The 16558-nt window shown below is 45.0% G+C and overlaps 1 protein-coding gene across 1 annotated transcript; it reads right to left on the bottom strand.

Moving 5' to 3' along the window:
• Nucleotides 1–1501: 1501 nt before the first annotated feature.
• On the bottom strand, nucleotides 1502–4860 carry nog1 (noggin 1). Its single transcript, XM_060903912.1, has 2 exons — nucleotides 4806–4860; nucleotides 1502–2724 (listed from the first exon to the last, which is right to left on the bottom strand). The coding sequence occupies exons 1-2, from the start codon at nucleotides 4858–4860 to the stop codon at nucleotides 2015–2017; spliced, it is 765 nt and encodes a 254-aa protein (XP_060759895.1). The 3' UTR covers nucleotides 1502–2014.
• Between the last annotated feature and the right edge of the window lie 11698 nt (nucleotides 4861–16558).

Below are 16558 nucleotides of genomic sequence, written 5' to 3'. Positions count from 1 at the left end.
TTAGTGTAGTGTGCTTTAAATTAGCTTTAACCAGCTATAGATATCAGACTTTCCGAATCTTTTTTTTTGTGATTAGCGAAGGTTAAATGCAAGATTGCTAGTTTGATAAACTCGGCGTTTCAGAATGAGCTGAAACGAGCAGACACGTCGGTCAGAACGCTGAATGAAAGGTGAATCCTCGTCTCTGTGGTAAGCGCAGGTGCTAACAGTGTCAATGCTAATGCTAACATGAGTCAATAATGGTGTAATCAGCAGAGCTACTGCACACACAGATCGACCTGATAGCGCTCTCAGGGATTTAATGGAAACAATTTGCAGCTTCGACACTTTCTCAGACTCTGAATGGCACCCCTGTGTGGTCGCTTGGTTTGACAGTGTGTGTGTGAGTGTGAGTGTGTGTGTTCTAATCAAAGCTGTGTTTAGATAAAGCAGCAGTGTGACAGGTCAAACAGAGTTGTGTTTGATGCTCTTTATGAGCCTGTTGTTTATTCAGGGCTCCGAAGGCCGACCTCCTGCTGGGACGCAAATGGACACCAGGGAGCATCAGATGAGTCCTGTCCTCTTTTCTTTCTCCGTCTCTGCTTTCCTGTCCTCTTTTTGTTCCCATCAGTGGCTTCTCAGCCTTCACACAGCGTGGAACAGGGGTTTTACTTTTGCTACACTGGATGCTAATGTGTCAAATGGAGAGTTGAATCAATGAATCAGTGAATCAATGAGTCGTCCTACTGTATAAGACTCTGACTGCAGTGCAGGTTTATATTGCAATAGGTTATCGTTTCTATAGTAACAGAGTTAAAAATTGCTCACGTGATGAAGTTTTCTTGAAGTAAGGAGACGTTTATCTGACATTTACGGAAGGAGCCAGTCTCAGTGCTTTGTAGAGATAAGTTGAGTTTAAAATGAATTCCACTCAATCCTAAAATCATTTAATAAAATATTTTAGGGGCAGCACGGTGGTGTAGTGGTTAGCGCTGTCACCTCACAGCAAAAAGGTCCGGGTTCGAGCCCCGTGGCCGGCGAGGGCCTTTCTGTGCGGAGTTTGCATGTCCGCGTGGGTTTCCTCCGGGTGCTCCGGTTTCCCCCACAGTCCAAAGACATGCAGGTTAGGTTAACTGGTGACTCTAAATTGACCGTAGGTGTGAATGTGAGTGTGAATGGTTGTCTATGTGTCAGCCCTGTGATGATCGATGATCTGGCGACTTGTCCAGGGTGTACCCCGCCTTTCTCCCATAGTCATCTGGGATAGGCTCCAGCTTGCCTGCAACCCTTTAGAACAGGATAAAGCAGCTAGAGATAATGGATGGATGGATGGAAAATATTTAAGCTCCATATAAACCGGATTATACTCCAGGTGTAAACATATCGCATCCCTGTGTGAGAAGATAAATATAAATACTAAACATGAGTGCTGTGCATTCAGAAAAGGAATCATTTCCCAGAATAAGAGTGATGTGTGAGAACAGTGTGATGCCTGATGCTGATTCAGAGATGAACACAGGAGTGCCATGTATGTCACTTTTATTTCCCAGATATTCTTATAGGCTATGAATATGAAGAATAAATAGCAATTGATCTTAATTTACAGGATGACATATACTTCAATGATGAGACCTTTTTCTTTTTTTTTTAAAGGAAAAAAAAAGAGAGAGATAACGTTAATTCATTTAAACGTGAGTCCAGCGTCTGTGCGCGCGCTCCTGGCTTCATTCTCAGCCACATAAATACAAAAAAAAAAAAAAAAAGTGACTTATAAACATTTCATTCTTCACAAATACAGTAGACTCTGGGTTACACATAATTAATACTGTCTATCATCTTTACAGGGCACAACATATACATCATCATCATCATCATCATCAAGGGAAAATACATTCCGACACTTCATAGTGCATCCAAACAAACAAACAAACAAGTTACAAAATAAAAAATATATCAACATTATACAAAATAGAGGCTTTTATAGCTGTGATAAAGGCATTTATAAGTTAAAAGGTTGAGGGAGAAAGGTGTGGGTTCAGTTCGAGCATGCGCACTTGCACTCGGTGATGATGGGGTACTGCACGGGAATCCACGCGCACTTGAGGCTGCCCCGGCGGCGCGCGCATCTCCAGCGCAGGAGCGTGACGCGCGAGGAGCCCGCCGGCGCGCACATCATCCCCTCGGGCACGGAGCACGAGCGCTCGGTGCGGCAGCTGCCCACGCGCGCGTAGCGCGGCCAGAAGCGGCCGCCGAGGTCCGTCCACGTGTAGGACACCGGGCACGCGGAGCGCGCCCACAGCCACATCTGCAGCCGCCGCTTCAGCTTGCGTCCCGCTTTGCGGCGGCGCGCGCCCGCCATGACGAACGGAGGCGCGTCGAGATCCAGCGCGCGGATATGCGCCGGCATCGGGCCGTCCGGGAACGAGCTGTCCGCGTGCACGTCTCCCTCGCGCTCCTTCGGCGGCGGCGGCGGAGGAGGAGGAGGCGGCGGCGTCACGGACAGGAAGCGCGAGTCCAGGTCGCCGCCCAGCGCGCTCCTCAGCTCGGTCTCGTTCAGGTCGCGCTCGCGCGGGTCCAGCGCCGGGTCCGGGTCCTCCTTGAGTTCCACGAGAGGCAGACTGTCGCTCGGTACCGGCCGGAGCAGGTAGTAGTGCTGGCACGCGCCCTCCTCCGTGCACAGCGCGAGCGACACGAACAGCACGTACACCGCCGCCACCAACCGGCGCTCCATCACCACCGCGTCCTCTAAAATAATAATAATAATAATAATAATAATAATAATAATAATTAACAATCAAAGCAACAGGAATAACTTATTCAAAGTTCGGTCGCCTTCACGCGCAGCTTTGCTCCATAGCAACCGAGTTCCGTTTCCAAGCTGTTCTCCTTTATAACATCCTCATCACACGCACACGCGCACAATCCTGATGATGCTGATGCTGAGGATGAAGGTGATGATGATGGTGACCCTTCAGTCTTTCCGGTTTTCCCAGAGATGAGGAGTTTAATAAAGTCGCTGCTCCAGCGCGGATGCTCTCGGTCTCTCAGGTCATCTCCTGCGCGCGCGCGCGTGTGACGGTGTCCCGTGAGCGGAGTGTGTGCATTGTGTGTGTGTGTGTGTGTGTGTGTGTGTGATGTCTCGGTGCTACGCGCCGCTCGGACGCCACTGAGAGAGAAGATTCCCAGCTCGAGCCCTCATATAGCCTGCGCCCGCGCGGGTCGTGATGTAATAGGACTTTTTTTTTTTCCTTGAGGAGAATCCCGACACGCAGGGGGGCGTGGCCTTTACCGGGGCGTGGAAAGGCTCGCCCTCTGTCGGCGGTGTGATTGATCAGACAGACAGACAGACAGACTTATGCAATTTTTCTTCTGATGCTCTTAACGTGAAATAAACTAGACATGTTCATGCAGTGTGTGTGTGATTATTTTCCTAGCAAGCCCTGAAGTGTTTTATTCCTCTTATATCACAGCACTTTACCAACCATTAATATTCTTTATTCATTAAAGAATGACACATCATACTGAACTTTTTAATCCATTTATATTTACATTCAATTTTTCTGTGACACCTGTTTAAAAAATGCGAAATGACAGAATAATAATTCTTGAAAAATAAAAAAAAGATACTTTCCATATTCGGCAGCACGGTGGTGTAGTGGTTAGCGCTGTCGCCTCACAGCAAGAAGGTCCGGGTTCGAGCCCCGTGGCCGGCGAGGGCCTTTCTGTGCGGAGTTTGCATGTTCTCCTCGTGTCCGCGTGGGTTTCCTCCGGGTGCTCCGGTTTCCCCCACAGTCCAAAGACATGCAGGTTAGGTTAACTGGTGACTCTAAATTGACCGTAGGTGTGAATGTGAGTGTGAATGGTTGTCTGTGTCTATGTGTCAGCCCTGTGATGACCTGGCAACTTGTCCAGGGTGTACCCCGCCTTTCGCCCGTAGTCAGCTGGGATAGGATCCAGCTTGCCTGCGACCCTGTAGAAGGATAAAGCGGCTACAGATAATGAGATGAGATGAGACTTTCCATATTTTGTTGGCTTTTTGTATTTTTTACAGTTTTGTTTTCGAGTCGAGTTTTTATTTTGTCCTCAGTTTGTTCAGTAACACGCTCCATCATTTTGTTTTTCTCTACTCACGGTATATGAGCTGATATCCGAGTAGTAGAGTAGCCAATCAGAGTGCACAATTGCTCATATCCAGTGAATGTGGAGAGAATAAAAACAGTCATTCACTCACCGGCTGCTCTTTTCTACAAAGATAATAAGAAAATAAAACCACAACTCCGTCCTGATAGCTTAAAGTCACCTCTGTTACGAAGTGCTGACCCTGGCGAGCTGCTGTTATAGAAAATTAATCAACACCTTCTGACCAATCAGAATAAGGCTCTCTAATTTGTCATTTATAAATTCATCGATATGCTGAATGTGGAATCGTGAGTGAATCATAATACTTCTGTTAAAATAACATCACAAGAGTGGCATTAAAGCGGAACTAGATTTCAGAGGACAGCATAACACACACACACACACACACACACACAGCTGTGTGGCACATTCTTTGCAACAGTCCATTTCACACACTATCTCCCTCATTATCGTTTTTACACCTTCATTTAATGGAGACCACATTTCACTAACACACACACACACACACACACACACAGGGATCGGAGTGTTATTGTGTTTATACTGGCACACCCAGGTGTGCAATTTGGTGGTTTATTTAGTATTTTTCCACACATCACTCTCTCTCTCTCACACACACATACACACACACAGACGTTAATCTCAGCTCATTAGGCTCCAGTGTCGAGACTGTCTGGTTTACTTACGGCTCCTCTCAGGGATTTGTAAAGCTGGTTTATGTTCATCAGACTCGTGCTTCATGTGGATTGCTTGGGAAAAACAATACGCTTTAAACACTGCGTTCAGTCAGCAGACGTGTAAATTACACACTCACTTTATTCCACTGCAAATAAAACCATACAGTTTAGAAAAGCGGTTTGTACTGATGTGTGAAAAATATTTAGAACTAAATCTTTAATGTAATACAATTTACATCATATAAGGATTCAGCAGTGTGCAGCAGTTTAAATAGGAAAAGTGTAATGAGGGTGAGGTCATGTCTGCTTCACTTTGACTGATAGATACAGAGGCCACACCTTCTTCACTGAGACTGATAGATACAGAGGCCACACCTTCTTCACTGTGACTGACAGGTACAGAGGCCATGCCTCCTTCACTGTGACTGACAGGTACAGAGGCCACACCTCCTACACTGTGACTGACAGGTACAGAGGCCACGCCTCCTTCACTGTGACTGACAGGTACAGAGGCCACACCTACTTCACTGAGACTGATAGATACAGAGGCCACACCTTCTTCACTGTGACTGACAAGTACAGAGGCCACGCCTCCTTCACTGTGACTGACAGATACAGAGGCCACGCCTCTTTCGCTGAGACTGATAGATACAGAGGCCACACCTCCTTCACTGTGACTGATAGATACAGAGGCCCCACCTTCTTCACTGTGACTGACAGGTACAGAGGCCACGCCTCCTTCACTGTAATTGATAGATACAGAGGAAACGACTCCTTCACTTTGACTGACAGATACAGAGGCCATAGATACAGAAGCCACACCTCCTTCACTTTGACTGACAGATACAGAGGCCACGCCTCCTTCACTTTGACTGACAGATACAGAGGCCATAGATACAGAAGCCACACCGCCTTCACTTTGACTGATAGATACAGAGCCCACGCCTCCTTCACTTTGACTGACAGATACAGAGGCCATAGATACAGAAGCCACACCTCCTTCACTTTGACTGATAGATACAGAGGCCATGCCTCCTTCACTGTAATTGACAGATACAGGGGCCACGCCTCCTTCACTTTGACTGACAGATACAGAGGCCATAGATACAGAAGCCACACCTCCTTCACTTTGACTGATAGATACAGAGGCCACGCCTCCTTCACCATGACTGATAGATACAGAAGTCACACCTCCTTCACTTTGACTGATAGATACAGAGGCCACGCCTCCTTCACTTTGACTAACAGATACAGAGGCCATAGATACAGAAGCCACACCTCCTTCACTTTGACTGATAGATACAGAGGTCACGCCTCCTTCACCATGACTGATAGATACAGAAGCCACACCTCCTTGGAGAAAGAAAGATGCCAAAGTAAACGCTTTTGAGGGCTTTTGTAAATATAATCGTACATTAGTGAAAATGTTGTTTGCAGGACAGTAGATGTGTGTGTGTGTCCACTGATGGATACTGAACTTTAATCTGAGACACTTTGTTTTGATCTGAGAAACATTTTATAGTTTAAACTGCTGGATATTTTTCTTCCTGAGAACGAAACTAGTTTGAATTACAACAATATGAAAATATGAAACTAGTTAGAATTCTTGTGAATTTTGTGCAAGTTTGGATATACTGGTAACACACACACACACACGTCTGAACAGATGTGGCTGAATGATTGTTCAAAGCACTCTGTTGTCCCAGTGCCAAAACCCTGAGCTGCTCGTCACCCTGATGTGGATCTAAAGCCCCCCATCGTGCCCTCGTCTGTGTCCCTCACACACTCCGACTGCGACAGCGTGTTTTACAGTGAGAGCTAAACTGCAGAAAGATGCTGTCTGGGGTTCTGGTAAATCAAAGCATCCCGGCATTTAGGAGCCATTTTCATTACATCAAGCAGCGTAATGAAGAGATCTCGGTGTCGTGATTCAGCTCCGTTCCCATCAACAGAGGAAATAATGCGTGTTTGGGTCGATCCCAGGCCCAGCGTGACATCTCGATAACACTCGCTAGTGTCTCCTAGGGGTCCGTTTTCAGCAGCAACAACAGTAGTGATGCCTCTGAAGAGGCTCAATCATTACAGAATATCCAGGAGCACTGTTTGATCATCACAAAATCCCTGCAGAATCATCACACTTCTGTAGCATTTTTCTTTGCTAATCCCAGCTCTCGTGTAACATGTTTTTGCTAATCCCAGCTCTCCTGTAGCATGTTTTTGCTAATCCCAGCTCTCCTGCAGCATGTTTTTGCTAATCCCAGCTCTCCTGTAGCAAGTTTTTGCTAATCCCAGCTCTCCTGTAGCATGTTTTTGCTAATCCCAGCTCTCCTGTAGCATGTTTTGCTAATCCCAGCTCTCCTGTAGCATGTTTTGCTAATCCCAGCTCTCCTGCAGCATGTTTTTGCTAATCCCAGCTCTCCTGTAGCATGTTTTGCTAATCCCAGCTCTCCTATAGCATGTTTTTGCTAATCCCAGCTCTCCTGTAGCATGTTTTTGCTAATCCCAGCTCTCCTGCAGCATGTTTTTGCTAATCCCAGCTCTCCTGTAGCATGTTTTTGCTAATCCCAGCTCTCCTGTAGCATGTTTTTGCTAATCCCAGCTCTCCTGCAGCATGTTTTTGCTAATCCCATCTCTCCTGCAGCATGTTTTTGCTAATCCCAGCTCTCCTGTAGCATGTTTTTGCTAATCCCAGCTCTCCTGTAGCATGTTTTGCTAATCCCAGCTTGCCTGCAGCATGTTTTTGCTAATCCCAGCTCTGCTGTAGTATTTTTTGCTAATCCCAGCTCTCCTGTAGCATTTTTTGCTAATCCCAGCTCTCCTGTAGCATGTTTTGCTAATCCCAGCTCTCCTGTAGCATGTTTTTGCTAATCCCAACTTTCCTGTAGCATGTTTTTGCTAATCCCAGCTCTCCTGTAGCATGTTTTGTTAATCCCAACTCTCCTATAGCATGTTTTGCTAATCCCAGCTCTCCTGTAGCATGTTTTTGCTAATCCCAGCTCTGCTGTGGTATTTTTTGCTAATTCCAACTCTCCTGTAGCATGTTTTTGCTAATCCCAGCTCTGCTGTAGTATTTTTTTTTTTTTTGCTAATTCCAGCTCTTCTGTTTCATGTTTTTGCTAATCCCAGCTCTGCTGTAGTATTTTTTGCTAATCCCAGCTCTCCTGTAGCATGTTTTACTAATCCCAGCTCTCCTGTAGCATGTTTTTGCTAATCCCAATTTTCCTGTAGCATGTTTTTGCTTATCCCAGCTCTCCTGTAGCATGTTTTGTTAATCCCAACTCCCCTATAGCATGTTTTGCTAATCCCAGCTCTCCTGTAGCATGTTTTTGCTAATCCCAGCTCTGCTGTGGTATTTTTTGCTAATTCCAACTCTCCTGTAGCATGTTTTTGCTAATCCCAGCTCTTCTGTTTCATGTTTTTGCTAATCCCAGCTCTGCTGTAGTATTTTTTGCTAATCCCAGCTCTCCTGTAGCATGTTTTGCTAATACCAGCTCTTCTGTCACATGTTTTTTGCTAATCTCAGCTCTCCTGTAGGACATTTTACTCATCAGAGGGCTCATGCCATACCTTTCTGTGATCACAGCATCATTTTATACTAAATTTCCTCCAGCAATGATGGAACTAAATGGAGATCTGAGGTTAAAGTGATATAATGTGAGTGTGTTTATTAAAGTCTGTAGATTGTCAATTGGGGCTTGTTAACTGTCAGGCTGTGAGTGTGAAAGTATTTCAGCAGATCAAGTCAAGTATTTAAAAATGATGTAACATTGATCAATCGATAGAAAAAGATGGCTATAGTTTAGCAATTGTAAGGTTCTGAATATGAAATATGTTTTATTTAAAACTTGAAATGAGGAGAAAAGTTTCAGAATTTTGAAAATTCTGCATCATCAACAACAACAACAACAAGGAAATGTGAACCATCTTGATTCTTCAATCCTGAAGATGCTGGACTATTTCCAGGTCACTTTGTACCGATGGATTTGATCTAAATTGGATCATGGTTTTACGCAAACCTCTGGAGTCCATATGAGTTCCAGTGCACATTATCATTAAAGCAAAGAGGGGACAAACCGAATACTAAGAAACTCAGAAATTCTCATCTCATCTCATTATCTCTAGCCGCTTTATCCTTCTACAGGGTCGCAGGCAAGCTGGAGCCTATCCCAGCTGACTACGGGCGAAAGGCAGGGTACACCCTGGACAAGTCGCCAGGTCATCACAGGGCTGACACATAGACACAGACAACCATTCACACTCACATTCACACCTACGCTCAATTTAGAGTCACCAGTTAACCTAACCTGCATGTCTTTGGACTGTGGGGGAAACCGGAGCACCCGGAGGAAACCCACGCGGACACGGGGAGAACATGCAAACTCCACACAGAAAGGCCCTCGCCGGCCCCAGGGCTCGAACCCAGGACCTTCTTGCTGTGAGGCGACAGCGCTAACCACTACACCACCGTGCCGCCCAACTCAGAAATTCATATGAAAATTCCTAAGAATCTACATTTCACTCAAGCTGTTGTTGATCATACAATCTGTAATGAAAGTCTTTGTGTTAAACTGAAAAAGAATCCCCAAACAGAAGCATTTTAACTCACGCTCGCAGACTTTTGGGTACCACTGGATGTAAATTATTAAGTGTTTTCATAGCTTTAAATTCCCTGCTCTAATTCATAAAGTATTGGTTCAAACATTAAAACGAAACAAAACTATTGTCGCCGTTCAGTTAGGTTAGTTGTTTATCCTGATATTTGTAAACACAAAATTTTGTGTAGCGGGACCTTCACACATTTCAGTTGAACACTTGTACTTTAGAGCCCACAAGGCTCGAGCTATCATATCGCATATGTCATGACATCATCCTGCTGCCTGTTGCACTATAGATACACCTTTCAGGTGCAGAGGGAGTGGTTTCACTTCAGCTGCTTTGTGCGAAGTGTGTGCTAATGACACAGAGATTACTCTCATACACACACACCTGCACTCGCAGTAACTCAGTTATGAAAGCCTGCCATTGGGTCATTTGTTTTCAGCAGCCAATTCTGAGTTTGATCATAAGTCAATGGTATAAAGTTGGTGTAAAAATCTTATCCCTGGAAAAGATGTCGTCTTGAAGGCAGCAGATGTTGCTCCAAAATCTCAGTGTACTTTTCTGCATTAATGCTCCATCACAGAAGGGTAAGTTACCTTCGCCAAGGGCACTGACACAACCCCATACCATGACACACCCTGGCTTTTGGACTTGTTCCTGGTAACAGTCTGGATGGTCCTTTTTGTCTTCAGAGCACACGGCGTCCATTTCTTCCAAAAAAAGACCTGGAATACTGATTCGTCTGACCACAATACACGTTCCCACTGTGTGATGGTCCATCCCAGATGCCTCCGAGCCCAGAGAAGTCGACAGCGCTTCTGGATGCAGTTAACATAAGGCCTCCTTTTTGCACAGTAAAGTTTTAACTGGTGTTTGTGGATGTAACTCTGGATTGTAGCTTGACAAAGTTTTGCCAAAGTAATCCCAAGCCCATGTGGTTCTATCAGCTGTATATGAATGATGGTTCTTAATGCAGCGCCGTCTGAGGGATCGGAGATCACAGGGGTTCAGATCAGGCTTGAGCCCTTTAATCACTGAAATTCCTCCAGATTCCTTGAATCGTTTAATGATATTATGCACCATAGAGGGTGAAATATCCAAATCCCTTCCTATCTTTCTTTGAGGAACATTATTTTTAAACATTTCAATAATTTTTTCATGCATTTGTTGATAAACTGGAGATCCTCAGCCCATCTTTGCTCCTCAAAGACTCGGCCTTTCCTGGATACTGATTTTGTCCCAAATCATGATTACAGTCACATCATCTATTTCACATCACATCATTATTAAATTGTTTTACCTCATTGCTCACCCTAAATTGCCCCGCCCCAACTTTTTTTGGAATTTGTTGCAGGTCTGAACCGCAGGAATATTAAAAAATGAAATGAAGTTGACCAACAAAACATGAAATATCTTGGGTTCACTCTGTCTGCAATGAAATACAAGTCAAAGTCCATTAGAAATCACTGCTTTCTTTTTTTTATTTGTGTTTTCCACACCGTCTCAACTTTTTCTGATTTGGGGTTGTACCTAAACATTAGGCATGGCAAGACTTCACAAGGAAACTGCGAACTTGGAATGCTTGAAATACCTGAAGTGAACAGGAAGTCATTGTTTGGTCACACTAAAACTCTAGTGACTGTGACCTCTGCTGGCAGGAGCAGGAAGTGTCCTGAGCTCTTGTTCTAAGAAGTGACTTGATTTATCCATCACTTCTCATCTCATCTCATTATCTGTAGCCACTTTATCCTGTTCTACAGGGTCGCAGGCAAGCTGGAGCCTATCCCAGCTGACTACGGGCGAAAGGCGGGGTTCACCCTGGACAAATCGCCAGGTCATCACAGGGCTGACACATAGACACAGACAACCATTCACACTCACATTCACACCTATGGTCAATTTAGAGTCACCAGTTAACCTAACCTGCATGTCTTTTGACTGTGGGGGAAACCGGAGCACCCAGAGGAAACCCACACGGACACAGGGAGAACATGCAAACTCTGCACAGAAAGGCCCTCGCTGGCCACAGGGCTCGAACCTAGACCTTCTTGCTGTGAGGCGACAGCGCTAACCACTACACCACCATGCCGCCTTATCCATCACTTGTGTTAATATTTTTTATTGAACCTGTGCTTTGGGGGGCGGCATGGTGGTGTAGTGGTTAGTGCTGTCGCCTCACAGCAAGAAGGTCCGGGTTCAAGCCCCGTGGCCAGCGAGGGCCTTTCTGTGTGGAGTTTGCATGTTCTCCCTGTGTCCGCGTGGGTTTCCTCCGGGTGCTCCGGTTTCCCCCAAAGACATGCAGGTTAGGTTAACTGGTGACTCTAAATTGACTGTAGGTGTGAATGTGAGTGTGAATGGTTGTCTGTGTCTATGTGTCAGCCCTGTGATGACCTGGCGACTTGTCCAGGGTGTACCCCGCCTTTCGCCCGTAGTCAGCTGGGATAGGCTCCAGCTTGCCTGCGACCCTGTAGAAGGATAAAGCGGCTAGAGATAATGAGATGAGATGAGATGAGATGAGACCTGTGCGTTGGCTCAGTTTGTCTATAGCAGATCACATCTACAAAATAGTGCTTCAACCAAAAACACATGTGAGCATGATACACTTCCTGCAGTCAAGTCGATTCAGAGTTGAATATCTTTTTCACTATATTACAGGCATTTAGCAGACACTTATCCAGACCAACATACAATGAGCACACACACATACACACCCAGCACCTGGGGAGCAGTTGGGGATTAGGTGCCCTGCTCAAGGGCACTTCAGCCACAGATGTACTTGTCGGTCCAGGGAATCAAACTAGCAACCCTTTGGGCCCAGGGCTGCGTCTCTAACCTTTAGGTCATGGCTGCTCCACTAGAGTTTACTTTGAGGCAAGACCACCTCACCATGCTCTCGAACCCAAGCATGATTGCTGTGTTGTTACCTGCCTAAATAACCACATCAGGGTTCTGACTAAACACTGTATATGTGAAAGCATCGTTATAAATTCTGTTGAACCTTGCAGAAAAGGTAGAACCTTTTAATAAAGCTAGAACCCTTAGCCTTCATAGTCCTGTTAAGAGTGTAGCAGACAGATGGAGATAGAAGAATGTCGATGCTGTGTGATGCCAACCTTCAACACACACACACACACACACATCACAGGCTCCAGCTTAATCTATGCCTGGACAGAATGAAATGGACTCGGCTCATATGAGCTGACACAGAGGCGAGAGGAGGGGTGTGTATAAAGCTCTGTTTGTGTGCGTGTTGTTTGTGTGTGTCTGTGTGTCTGTCTGCCTCCACCTGTAACACTGTGTCCTGTGTACTTTTTACCTCTCTCTCCACTACGTAACCAGCATTCAACACTTCATAAATCACGCATGGCCTCTCTTCACATGAGTTCCATCTCTGTGCTGGACTCTATAGTAGAGTCGTTGTGCGGCCTGTGGCGTTCATCCCTCATACTCGTGCACACTCACACACACTGGAAAACATACCAGCAAAGGCTATAAACAGCTCACAGTGCATCTTGACAGGTAGAAGCATTCTCATAAACAACCAACATCACCACTTACACTTGTATATACACAAATATACAGATAGTCACCAGAGGTTTAATGTGTAAAGTTGTGCACTATTTCCTTTTAGTCCATGTTGCCAACACTATTTCAGGGTAATGAACATAAGGCATGGTCAGAAATAAAGGCATTAATCAGAGACGTCGTGTAGTATTGACTGCAGCAACACCTGAAGCTCTTGGTAAACCATTTTCTTGTGTCTCCAGTCTCAGTGGCCTCAGCAATCAAGACTTGCTCCTCAGCCCAAATCCGAAAGGACAAGACCCTTTATTTAGGTTTTATAATGGTATTCCCAGGGGCTAAATAAGTTTGTTTTCCAGTCCTCATTTTAATTTGAGCATATGCTGAGAACATCCTTTCTAATCCAACTAAAATCAACCATAATTATCTAGTGGATTATCAGGAACACTAAGCTTGCATTGCTTCCTTCACCCATGGGACGAAAGCCTTGTTGTCCATCACTGGTTTATAGGACAGTCTGTACTACACTACTTTCTTTACTTGGAACAGACCTTAAAGGGCCAAGACCCTTTCAGAAAAACAAGTACCATTGCTAGCATATAGTACAGTGTGTATATTATAGATGAGAACATCTGCGGTGATAAATAATCATTATCTTCTATTTTATGGTCACTGTTTCATATCTTTAAAGCCCCTTTCACATAAGAAACCCATTAATGTATCAGTTAAAAACAACAAGTCTGTCAATGATGGAGTAGCTCACTCCATCCCCGTCTAGTCCAGAAGGATGATCTAAAGTGGGCCACCTTGTGCAATAAATGTTGCAAGCTATATATGCTATACACAAGCTATATATAGAAGCGATAGCCACCCTAGGAATACCGACCTATTTGCCAGAAAGAATCCAAAACGGCGAGGAATTGAGAAGCAATTTTTATTGAACTGCTCATTAAGGATTAATTAGTCCATAACTTCATTAATAATTGTAATGAAGCAAATCTGGGTAGAAGTTACATGCACCCTAGGTGTCCCTACCTTCATGCCAGAAAGAATCAAAATCGGTGAAGAATTGAGGGAGAAGAAGCAATTTTCGTGAAACGTGGGTGACGCCGACGATGGACAACACATGATGGCATAAACTCATCACCTGTCGGCCGGATGAGCTAACAAGGCATAGATAAAATGTTTCCTTCCCACTCAGTCTTCCATCATAATAAAGTAACAGGTGTGGTGTATTCCCACCTGACTGTATTCTTACCATGTTCTTACCTTGGCATGCCCATTGCTCTGGGAATAGGGTAAATTTGGACTCATCAGACAATATGACCTTTTCCCATTGCTCCAGAGACCAATCTTTATGCTCCCTGGCCAATTGAAGCCTTTTCTTCTGATTATCCTCACAAACAAGTGTTTTTTCTCACTTCAGCATTCCTACTAGTGGTGCGAATACATACAGAAAAAAAAAAGCCCTTGAAGGTATGTAGTTCCCTAGAGGAAGTTCCTCTCAGGGAGTCCCTAGAACTGTTTGGTCCAAAAGCACCTAAAGTCCCTCGGTCTCTTCTTCCTCCTTGTCCAGCACTGCTGCCAGGTCAGGGTCCATGTGGACCCTACTGATCCACATGTTATATTAATTGGAGCATAGTTTTATGCCGGATGCCCTTCCTGATGCAACCCTCCCATTTCTGGGCTTAGGAAACAACCATTCACAACTATGGGCAATTTAGAGTAGCCAATTATCCTAACTGCATGTCTTTGGACTGTGGGGGAAACAGGAGCACCCGGAGGAAACCCCCGCAGACACAGGGAGAACATGAAAACTCCACACAGAAAGGCCCTTGTCGGCCACTGGGCTCAAACCCAGAACCTTCTTGCTGTGAGGCAACAGTGCTAACCACGACACCACCATGCCACCCTAAAGTCCCTAGGCCTCTAGGGGATAAATTAACATTTCAACTTTTCTGTTTAGCTTCCATCCCACAGAACCCCATTACAGCATAACAGCAATAATAAACAGTTTTCAGTGTAAGTGTGAATGGGGTGCAAGGATTACATCCTGATGAGTCAGCTTCTGATTTGGAGCAACAAGCCCACCAGCCCCCACTTCAATCACAGCTTTATCTACAGCCTCAGCTTTGTCCCTGGTACTGCTCCTACTAACACAATCTCTGCTGATACATCTGCTCTTAGCTTTGTCTTAGCCTCTGTGCTTCTAATATCATATCATGTCACCCTCTGACATTGTCTTAAGCTCAATCCCTGACCCTTCCCTTGTGTCAGGCTCAGCCACTGATCCTTCTCATGTGTCAGTCCCAAGCCCTGTCTCAGGCGTTGATCTGGTGCCAGTCTCTGTCTCAGTCTTTGACCCCGTCTCTTCTCAGTCCCTGACCCCATCTCTGTCATGGGTCCTGACCCTGGCTCTGCTCTCATGTCAGTCTATGCTGCCAATCCCGACCACATGTCAGTTCTACCCATAAGCCTGTCACTGTCACTGACCTTACCCTTGTTTCAGGGGCTGCCCACTTTAAATTCTTGATCTAGCCCCAGATGCTTATGCTTCTATCTCTGACCCCACTATAGTCAGCCACTGTTTCTGTAACTGCTTCAACATTAACTCTGGCTTTTTCTTTTTCAGTATTCTTTTCAAACCCTGGTCCTAGAGAACCCCCTGTCCTGCAGATTTTTTGTTTTCCCTATTCTAACACACCCACATTAACCCAGAAAGCACTGTTATGATGGCTACTGTCATCATTTGTAGGTATGGACTGTCTAATGTGTTTTGTTTTGTTATATAAGCTATATATGCTCTGGATAAGAACATATTGGGAAAAGAATGCTGGACATGGAGTTGCCAGGTAGAAGGAAAAGAGGAAAACCAAAGATGAGATTTATGGATGTGGTGAAGGAGGACATGAGGATGGTTGGTGTGACAGAAGAAGATACAGAGGACAGGAGGAGATGGAGAGACATTATCCACTGTGGACACCCCTAACAGGAACAGCCATAAGAAGAAAAAGAAGAAGAAGAAGAAGCTGTTAAGCATTATATGGCTTGCTGGTTAAACACAAATTCAGTAAACAGTGTGAAAACTGTTTGTTTGAAAGTGGCATCCTGGATGGCTGGACATGACAGTACAGCATATGTACTTACCCTTATGCTTCTATCTCTGACCCCACTATAGTCAGCCACTGTTTCTGTAACCGCTTCAATATTAACTCTGGCTTTTTCTTTTACAGTGTTCTTTTCAAACCCTGGTCCTGGAGAACCCCCTGTCCTGCAGATTGGTAAAGCTCAAATCCTTCTCTGTTCTGGAGCTTGACAACAACCATGGATCATACTTCCAAATACACTTCTGAAGTTTGTAGGTGATCCAATACATATTTGTCTCTTATAAAACAATGATGATCTGGCATGGTTGAGTTGATGTTCTGTAGCAGTATCAACAGTTTGGAGCCTAAAACAGTACTCTGAGGGTGTTTTCACATTTCACATTTAGTCTGTTTGAACAGAACCCTGGTGTGTTTTCCCCATCAGTGCAGTTCTTTAAGCAGGTGAGAGCACAGCAACCCTGCTGAGCAAGTTGGGTGAGACAGTCCTTTCAGTCCTCATCCAGCTCGAAGGACGGTGCTGTAGCGCTGCAAAAA

Source organism: Neoarius graeffei, chromosome 22, assembly GCF_027579695.1.
Source record: "Neoarius graeffei isolate fNeoGra1 chromosome 22, fNeoGra1.pri, whole genome shotgun sequence".
Classification (NCBI taxonomy): Eukaryota; Metazoa; Chordata; class Actinopteri; order Siluriformes; family Ariidae; genus Neoarius; species Neoarius graeffei.
This window is presented reverse-complemented; position numbering and strand designations above follow the sequence as displayed.

Excerpts from the sequence above, each read along its gene's own strand:
- nog1 (XM_060903912.1), bottom strand. The coding sequence starts at position 4,860 with ATGAAGCACGAGTCTGATGAACATAAACCAGCTTTACAAATCCCTGAG. Across the intron at positions 2,725-4,805 it reads ACAAATCCCTGAGAGGAGCC|AGGACGCGGTGGTGATGGAG; the intron begins GTAAGTAAACCA and ends TTATTATTTTAG.